General features: G+C 50.0%; 1 protein-coding gene across 1 annotated transcript in view; it reads left to right on the forward strand.

Moving 5' to 3' along the window:
- The window catches only part of FAM120A (family with sequence similarity 120 member A), a 103,372-nt gene that overhangs the window by 67,558 nt on the left and 25,673 nt on the right, over positions 1-10,141 (forward strand). Inside the window, exon 10 of the mRNA XM_027765520.1 lies at positions 7,887-8,136. Within this exon, the coding sequence (XP_027621321.1) occupies positions 7,887-8,136 (250 nt within the window). The remainder of the gene's footprint in view (positions 1-7,886; positions 8,137-10,141) is intronic.

Here is a 10,141-nt window from a genome sequence, read left to right on the forward strand (position 1 = left end):
GCTCTTGGTTGGCATGGGGGGGTGCTCAGGGTGCTCGGTCGCCGAGAGGGAGGGTAACTGTGGTCGCTCTGAGTTGGCCGTGGGGGGTGCTCAGGGTGCTCAGTGGCCGAGAGGGAGGGTAACTGGTCGCTCTGAGTTGGCCGTGGGGATGCTCAGGGTGCTTGGTCGCCGGGAGGGAGGGTAACTGGTTGCTCTGAGTTGGCCATGGGGGGTGCTCAGGGTGCTTGGTCGCTGAGAGGGAGGGTAACTGTGGTCGCTCTGAGTTGGCGGGGGGGTGCTCAGGGTGCTCGGTTGCCGAGAGGGAGCGCAGCTGTGGTAAGCCATGCTGATGTTTGCTATCCTCCCTCTGAGCACTTTGGACTGGTGCGGGTTGAATGAAGTCACTGGTATAGTCAAAGGGGCTCCATAAGCCAGAGGCAATTTCCTGGGAGGGCAGGTTCCTGTGAAGGCCTTGTTCCTGCCGCTTGCTCCAGTAGCTGCTGGGGCTGTTTCCAGACCAAAGGTCCGTGATTCGTGGAAGCTTCAAGATGGTGCCATGTGGACAGGTGTGCCCACTATGGTGGTGTGGTGGTGGCACAGTACAGGGCCAGCCTTCAGTCAGCAAGGGCTCTCTGGGGGCATGGTGAAGTCTTAAGCATTGTTTGAAAATATTGAACTCTCACTAGATTTGTGATATATGTTCATTTGGATATTACTATTTCGAAAAGGGAATGCATGATAAAGTATTCATAATTTACAGCCAGTTTTCAAGTGACTTACCAAATTTAATCTATGAAGTCATTACATGGGAAAATATAATATCAGATCCACAGAAACTTCCAGCTTCTTGAAAGTCATGTTCAATTACGTGTGGGCAGGGTATTTTCTGCTCCTCTGTTCTTGAGCAGCTTCTATCATTTTCCATTTACGAACTTCATTAGACTACCTCCCCCTTGCTCGGGGACCTGACCCTCGCAGTGGGTGTGCTGGAGGAGTGCTTGGATTCATGCCGGTGTGGTGGGTGGTGACTGTAGCGCTGCTGTCTGGACCTAGAGGTAGGAGTCAGGGACCCAAAGCCATAGCTGCAGGATTTAAGGTCTTGGCTGTGTGCAACTTCAGATGCCGCGGTGAGCCTTTGAGACCCGGCCTGCTGTGGAGGTGAGCGGCGCAGTGGTTCTTCTTACCGCCCTCCCAGAAGCCTTGGTGCCCCCAAGCTGCCTCCTGGCCCTGTCCCATCACTAGGTTTTCTTGACGGGTCTTGGGAAGGACTACGGTGGCTTGGGGACGAGCAGGAGAGCTGTGCAAAGCCAAACTTCAAAGGCCGTGTAATGAGTAGCCTCAGGTCTCACTGAAGCAGAAACCATTCAGGAAGTGAAGCTCCGTGATTTGCATATTTTAAAACTAACATTCACTTATTAAATTGACCTTTGTTTTCTTTCCTCACATTTTCCATCCTGTCTTCCTGAGTTCCTCAAAATTTAAAAAAAAAAAAAGGCTTATAAAAAGTAGATGGCCAAAAATTGTATATACCCGAGATAATTTTTCTATATTTATCCTTATACTTTTCAAGCCATCAAGAAAAGCCAAATGGGAGTCTAGCAGATGATGTGGTGGTTAAGGGCGCTTGACTCCCACATGGCCGACCATGGTTTGAGTCCTGGACCTGGTGACTTGCTTTCTCATTTTCCCTGTACCTTCTCGCTTACTCTGTCCCACTCTGGCTAAGTTAAATAAATAAATAAAGTTAAAATAAAATAATTCTAAAAAATATTTTTTTATTTAAAAAAAAAGAAAAAAGCCAAATGGAACATTGATTTTTCTGTGGTCCAGTTGCTTTTAAAGTGTGCTAATAATTGGGATTGCTAATTAAAAATAAACCAAGGCCATTTGCCGTGGATTGTATTATGAAACAATACTTTAGCATTGTTAGTCTCCCACAGAGAGCGTTGAGGGAGAAGGAAAGTAAGAAAGCATCCCCAGGTGGGTTGGCCGTGGCCCAGTTCTTTCTCTTCCATTCTCGGGACTTAGAGCATGCGCACATGCACCCGACGTGTTTTTCTTTCTCTTTTTAAATTTAATTTTATTTGTTATCATTATTATTATTATTTTCCAGTTTGATCAGAAAGAGACAGAGGTGGGGAGTGAGAAAGCAAGCTACCAGGTTTAGGACTTGAATCATGGTTAGCCATGATTCAGCATGGTTAGCCAGGAGTTCAGCACCTTTAACCACTATGCCACCTGCCGACCTCACCTGGTGGTTTTTCAAGTTAGTGGGTCCGGGACTCGAAGAGCCCAGTCAGCCATGGGAGATGGTTTTTGGAGACATTTTCCTCATGATTTCTAAGAAAGCTGTTTATTAGTCAGTCTGAATTTCTTTATAATTAACAGAATCTTGCCAGAAGTCACACTGGCTGTGGTCTTCTCATGGAACCTCGAGCATTCCTAGCATGAGAGAAGGGCTGTGGAGGAAGGGAAATTGTGAGCCAGGCCAGTCTGGGGTTTTTTTCCTTTTTGATTCATACTTGTTTTAGGGCTGGCTCTGTGGCCTTGTGTTTTTGTTTGTTTGTTGGTTGGTTGGTTTTCTTTTTTCTCTCCGAGAGGTTTTTGCTATCGGGTGCGTGTGCTCGCCAGAAGAACAGAGACAGAAAGTGAGAAGTCACCCTCCAGGGGAGATGGCCACACCTATCCCTTCTCCTCCATTCTCCTCTCAGGATCTTGAGCATGCACACACATGCACCTAGAGTGAGCTTAAGTCACTGGGTCTGGGACTCGAACCGCGGTCGACTCTATGGGAGTCCAGTGACGTAGCTATTATGCCAGCTGATCGTCCCTTTATTATTATTATTTAATTTTGCAATAGAGCATGTGCGTTCACCAATGAGAGGGAAAGTGAGATGTAAGCTGCCAGGTGCAGGGCTCAAATTTCAGTTGGCCATGTGGGAGTCTAGCACCTTAACCACCACACCACCTGCTGGCCCTGCGTGTGCAAATCTTGACAAACATTCCAGTGCGTGCGCGTGCGTGTGTGTGTGTGTGTGTGTGTGTGTGTGTGTGTGTGTATGCCCCAAATCCCACCAGAGTGGAGAGATGGAGGAGGATTGTGGCCTGACCAAAGTGCTTTCTCCTTCTTGGTCTCTTTGGCAAGCACAGAGACCCTCAGACAAATTTAAAATAGAAGAATTCGTAAATCTCGAGATTTCACATTCCTGATATGGGGGATGATGTGCACGTGGAGAATGGGGTGTGAGAGCATTTACCTGCGTGCTTGCCCTCCAGGCTCCGCTGCGTGACCTGTGGTCTACCAGGCGTTCCTTCTTATTGGGCAGCAGGTGGCCCTGGCCTCATGTCAGAGGTTCTGGAAGGCTGTCTAGAGAGTCATGGAGGCCCTCACAGAGCTCTCTGCAGGGATGGCCTGCAGGTGCCGCTAAGGGGGCTCAGCAGGTGGGACATTCGCATCCCCCCTTGTCTGCACACTGGTCCGATATCTTCTGGGCTATAGTCTTGGGAGCCATTCTCCTCCCCCGAGGACACGACACATACATGCGGCCTACCACTCCCAAAGCTCTAGACAGGTGTCGTTTATTCTGTGGTGTGCTGGCACTGACCGGGGGCACCCTTTATCCGGTGGCAGCCATGCCCAGCAGCTGGGTCTGGCTGGGGTTAGGCCCCAAAGTCAACTCTGTGACCTACCTCCAGGGTGTGAAGTGTGGTACAAGAAGGCAAGCAGCATCTGTTGTAAGTTTATTTCTTCCATGGGAGACAGTACGCCAGCGTGGTGTTCATGCTGTGGCCTACCCCAGTCTCAGCTGGCCCGGCTCGTGGTCATGCGTGCTCAGGAAAGCTCTGGGGAGTGAGCCTGGCTATTCCTGGTGCACCCAGCCGCGCTGTTGCTGCAATTTGCCCTGGCCCACCAAATTTCAGTTTAAAGGCGTCTTTTATGTGAAGAAAATACGTTCTTCTTTTTTAAAAAAATTATTTATTTAATTTTACTTATTAATTCATTTACTTGAATTTAACCAGAGAAAGACAGAGAGATAGAGGGTGAGAAAGCAAGCCAGCAGCTCTGAGACTTGAACTGTGGTTGGCCATGTGGCAGTGTCCAGTGCCTTAACCACCACACCACCTGCTGGTCCCTGAAAACACATTCTGAACTGAGCCTTCAGTCACTCGGAGCAGCCCCCGTATGCTCGGGCTGTTTCTGCTGGTGAGAATGAGGCCTAGGGAGGGAGACAGTGCAGTGGTCAGTCTTCAGAGGGAGGCGAGCTCCTCCATGGGAGGATGGGAGGAACATTTGTAGATAGGGAAACCCAGAGTTTCCTTGTCGGTCTTCGGCTGGACGCCCTGGCCTCTGGGGTGCGCTCCTGTTTTACAGATACAGGGTGAGCAAATTCAGGTCCCAGATGGTGCCCATCAGAGTGCTCTGTAGGTCAGCGGCCCCAGCGGTACCATGGGCCAGCCTCCAAACGCAGGGACGTTGGCAGAGGTGGCAAGAGAGGGACTCAGTGCCCTCCTGTCCTCAAGCTGCTTGGTGTTTGTTGTTCCCTGTGAACCAAGGGCTGTGGTGAACCCAGAGCCCTCCCTCCAGGCCACGGTGAGTCTCAGGAGGAAAGCTGGGCTCAGCGAGGAGAGGTCTCTGTTGCCTGCCCTGCCGCTGCTCCTCCGGGAACCTATCAAATCTGGGCCATTTTCTCTAATTCTAGTGCCTGGGGCTGTGGAATGTCAGCTGAGAAATGGGACGTCCCCTGAATTCTTTAAGCGCCAGTCCTTAATACTTGTACTGTAAGTCACATATAAAATGTTAGTTGATCTCACTCCGTTCCCCCCATACTACACATGAGGAAGGCTAGTTGATTTTTCACTCTTAATCACAGGACTGTGGGAGAGTGGTCCCTCCTCTGTCTGAACCAGCCCCAGGTCTGAGAGCCCAAGGAGGCTGCGCATGCCCAGGCCGTACGCAGGGAACACTGCCTCACTCTTCAGCCCCGAGTGGCAGGTGCTCAGGGAGAGCTTTCTGAGAGGTGGCAGAGGCCACCAGCAGATCTCCAAACACGAGTATTTTAAAAAATGAGCACGTTATAAAAACAAAGCGAGCACATTGCTTTCAGAGCAAGCCTCTGTGTTCACCACCTCTGGCTTCTCTGTCCCCCGAGTTAGATTTGAACTGTGCTTGTCGTGAGAATTACAGGTGGGCCCAGAAGTGTGTGGCACTCTGAGGGGACACACTGTCCCCCGTGAGCTGTGACTGTTGTGGCCTCTAGTCAGCCTTCCGGCCTGGTGTCACTCGCAGTGGCAGTGGCCACGCACAGGTGTGCTCGCTGGGCAGGCTTTGCAGAGTCAGGGGCAGTGTCTGGCTGGGCAGATGCGGCCACACCTGAGGCCCTGGTGCGCTGGAGTGGAGAGCAGTCAGTCCCCCGATGCTCAAGTCCCCGCACGGGGTCCCGCATCTCTGGCACCCTGTGATCGAAGACCTCGCTGAGTGAAGCCACAGAGATCTAAAGGTGTTGAATTTTAGAATTAAAATTACCTGGCGGACCAGCAATTAGTGTAATGGCTATGTCACTGGACTCCCATGTAGCCGAGCACGGTTCGAGTTCCGGACCCGGTGGCTTAAACTCACACCGGGTGCGTGTGCGTGCGTGCCCAAGATCCCAAGAGCAGAATGGAGGAGAAGGGATTGTGGCGTGGCCATCTCCCCTGGGGGGTGATTTCTCGCTTTCTATCTCTCTGTCTCTCTCTGTCTGTCTAGCGAGCACACATGCCCTATAGCACAAACCTCTGAAAAAAAAATTAAAATTAACTACTAACATTTTTTTTTTTAAGAATGAAAATAAAACACAATAAAATGTTGCTAAAGATGATTAAAGAGAACCAAGAACAGAGCCAGTGAAGGGGGAAGAAAAATAATGAAAACACACATTTAGCAAGCGTGTCTCCCTTGGCAAAACCCCAGGGAGACACGGACAAGGGAGTTCCTTGAGAGTCAGTTTCCTGCGCTGCGTGGCTTACGTGCGTGTGCTCATGTGTGTGCGTGGTGTGGGCTGGTCTGTCCACAGCGTGTGTCTGTGGGCCAGTGGGGCTACGGGAGCTGTTGGGGTAACGTGGTAGGAATTCGCTCGCCAGCCACAGCTCTCGCCTGAAGCGCCCTTGCCCGTTTCCTTCTCAGCCCGCCAGCCTGTGTCGAGTGGCAGGAGGAGGCAGGGAGCGGCCAGCTGGTGGCCAGTCCCAGTGCGGTGCCGCCAGGGAAGCTCCTGGAAGCTGAGCTGTGCACACCTTAGGGAATGTGGTGGGGTAGTATTTCAGATTGTGCGTCCAAGGACGAGGGTCTGCTTGTGTGGGGTCTTTCCTGGTTCTATCTGACACTTAAAAATACTGAATAAAGCAAGTAAGCATGTATTTTTATATACACACATATCTATGTTTTGGCCTGATAGACTTTAATATAAATATTTTGAATGTTTTAAAAATTCCTTTGACATTAAGCACTAAGATATTCAAGTATGAATGAAAGATATTTGCCTAATGACTATAGTAAATTACTGTTTTTGTAAAAGGAACATGTTTGGCACCTGCCCTAACCGGTGTCCTGTTCTGCCCAGGGGGCTTCGTGTGAGGGGCTCATCCGGTCCTGGCTGCAGGGCGTGGCCCAGGAAGTGTCCTAAACGGGACAGTTATCCAACCTGCCCAGTATCAAACGTGCCAAAGCATTTCATTTTGTTGCTGATGTGTCCATGTATTCCCAGGCTGTGTGTAGACTCCAAGCGAAACTGGAGACCGGCCAGTTACTCATTGAACTCTGCCTCAGTTTGGATTTTTCAGAATCTCCCAGCTGCCATCGGCATTTCTTTCGAGAAAATAATGCTAGGTGAATTGCCGTTACTGGAACAGAACTAATGTGCCAAAGGTCAGGACCCCAGTTGGGGATCTGTCCTAGCCGCTTGGCCAGTACAGTGGACCTGCCAGCCGGCAGGATCTGCACTTCCTGTTCAGCTGCTCCCCAGGCGGGATAGCGCTGGCCCTGCTTTGGTTCTGGTGTCAGTTGAGCGGGGCAGGCCCTTCATTGTTTGTAAAGTGCACACCCAGAGCTCACCTGTGGGCTGCTCCCTAGGTGCGGCTGCTGGGGAGACCCCACACACTGCACCCCTGCCCTAGCCGGCTCCTTCATCTGCTCAGGAGGCGTGTGGCAAACGTGCGTGCTGTGTGTGTAAGAACTGACCGGCTGAGCAGTGTGGACAGCTGTGGACCATAAGTGTACTGTCAGCCTAGGCCTTTGTGCCTTCCTGAAGGTGAAACGTTTGGAGAACTTTACACCGTCTTAAGTCTTTTTTGCTGTCTAATTCCGGTGTGCTGGCATCATCTGAGACTTCAAAACTTGGAGTCTTACTTCAGTGTGTGTTTTACGCTGGGCCAGGCCTTAAATAGTCCGTTCTGTTTGTTCAGGAGGTTCTTAAGTGAAGTGGCTACTGAATGCAAAGGATTCTCAAATCTAATTTGTGGAAGTATTTAAGGAAAAAAAGATTAGCTATCTAAATTGAATTTTCCATGTTAAAATAATCAGATAATCACATACTTCTATGAATTATACCAATTATTACTAAAACTATTAGTGACTTTAAAATATGAAAGCATTTTATCTAACATTCTTGGTTTTAATGATATGGGGAAATAAAGTTAGGGACTACGAGAAGTTTATCTATGACCTAACTGAAAATCTGAACAAGCCGTTAACTGCAGACTAGAGGGTCAGGCTGCCACTTAACGCCTGACGAGGCGGCGATTGGTGGCTCCTCAGGAGTGGGTGTGCAGTTGCCAGAGAGGCCACATGCAGACTCAGAGCAGCTTGTTTGTTAGGGATGGAGGTGGGTGAGCCAGTGCATGAACGTCTCTTCTCTGGCTTTTCTTTTCTGCAGTCTCACCAGTGATCATTAAAGAATGGGCAGCTTACAAAGGGAAGTCTCCCCAGACCCCGGAGCTGGTGGAAGCCCTTGCCTTCAGGGAGTGGACCTGCCCTAACCTGAAGCGGCTTTGGCTGGGCAAGGCGGTGGAGGACAAGAACCGCAGGATGAGGGCCTTCCTGGCTTGTATGCGCTCCGACACCCCCGCCATGCTCAACCCCGCCAACGTGCCCACCCACCTCATGGTGCTCTGCTGCGTCTTACGGTGGGTACCGGGCCTGCGGGTGAGGGGCTGGGGGCTGGGACCCGGGACCTGGGACCCAGGACCCAGCCAGCAGTGGGGGCCACAACTGACATTGGAGTCAGACGGGGTCTAGAAAGGAATGAAAGTGCATTCCAGACGAATTCTGTTGGAATCCATCCTGACCCTGTATTTGTGTGTAGTATAGAAATGTCAGTCACAAAATACCTGTCTAAAATGTACTGTTTAGTGCATTTATACAATAGATAAATTTGATGAACAGTGTAGGATGAAAATGTTATGTAATTTAGACATAGCTTACTTTTCAAACATTGAAGATACTGAAACTATAGGGGGGATTATATTATATATTAATTGAAATTCTTCTGAAGGGAAAATTCGTGCCTTCTTTCCCCTTCATTTATAATCACATATTAATACCAGCTTGCACGCATGTGTTCATGTTGGAGGGTATAAACAGTTAATTTGGGGTTGTAACCCAGCACCATGCTACCGGCCTGGTCTCTCTGTGTCCTGGCTCTGGCCATGGGAGCCCCTCTGCGTGGGCCTCTGTGGCACACGGCACTGTCCTTGGGAGCACTTCCTTGCTGTCTGGCCTGACAAGATGCTCCAGGCGCCTCTTGCATTTCCCTGCTCCTGCGTGTCTCCTGAGGGCAGCCTGGCTCTTTGTTGTGGAGAAGCGGGTAGAAACCCAGGTCCTCACATCCACGTGCTCCTGTCTCTGTATCTGGAACCTCACATCCGACGGCCTCAGGTCCATGTGTAGACACGGTTGACAATTCCAAAGTCATTTTGTGTTGAGGTGCATGGTGGCTTTTTTTTTCCTTTGAAATTATTTTAAACTTAGAGAAGAGTTGTAAGATACAGTTTTTTTTTTCTTTTACTCAAGTACTTTGGTGTGATTCTTCTAATGAACAGGGACATTTTCCTGCATAACCAGCCTATAGCTAACAGAATCAGTCCACACCCTAGGCCCTTCTGTCTCTATGCCCATTGCCTGTTGCCCCAGATGTGTTCTCTGTGATGAGGGACCTCGTCCCTGCCTCAGTTTCAGGACTCCATTTCTCAAACAGCTCAGCTACAAGTGGGGGCAGCATTGGAGAAACCCACTCTTGCCCTGGAAGGCTTCTTGTGCAGGAGCTGTGCCACGTGTCCTCCCTGGGCATTTGTACATTCACCCAGGAGCGGCCGCCGTGTGCTCCTGTTCTCAAAGGTGGAGTTTTCACCCTGGTCCCTCTAACCTGGCTCTGCCTAGTGGTCCCTGACACCTGAAGTCTGTGGCTTTCACAGTGAGAGATGGGGGTTGGGCACCTTCATGGCCCACATACTTTGTCATGCCCCCAGTATGTCGTGCCATCCTTGCTGTCCCTACCCCTTTCGGATCCTGCCTCGACCCTGAGGCACCTCCTTTGCTGGAACCGCTACCCCTTGCTGGGCCATCACTGCCTTGCCACCCTCTCATGTCCCACCTACCTGGCATAGGAGGGGAAGAACAGAGCTTTATTTGTGGTTTTATCTCTTCAAGTACCTTAAATGTATGGCAGACTTAAAGACCAAAATATTGATAACTTATTTAGCAAGAGTTAAGTGGAGGTTGACTAAATCAAGTATAGTGTGTCAGTTTCTTTTAATTTTTTCAGAGGGCTCATGCTTACAGCCAGCAGGGGCTAAGGAGTGAGGCGGTCACATTGCAATCCTTTCCTTCCCATCTCTCCTTTCAGGATTTTGGGCATGCGTGCATATGCTCCCAGCCAATGGGTCTGGGACTAACTGCTCTATTAGCTCTGTGGAATCCAGCTACTTTAACCGCCCTGCCACTAATAGGCCCAATTTCTTTCTTTTAAAAACAATTTCTTGGGGAGACCAGCAGATGGCATAATGATTGTCACTGGACTCCCACATAGTGAACTGCGGTTCAGGTCATAGAGCTGATGGCTTAAAACTCGTGCCCAAGATCCTGAGAGAAGAATGGAGGAGAAGGGATTGCATGGCCACCCCCGCCCGCCCC

This window comes from Tupaia chinensis, unplaced genomic scaffold (genome assembly GCF_000334495.1).
Source record: "Tupaia chinensis unplaced genomic scaffold, TupChi_1.0 Scaffold138619_1, whole genome shotgun sequence".
Taxonomy (NCBI): domain Eukaryota; kingdom Metazoa; phylum Chordata; class Mammalia; order Scandentia; family Tupaiidae; genus Tupaia; species Tupaia belangeri.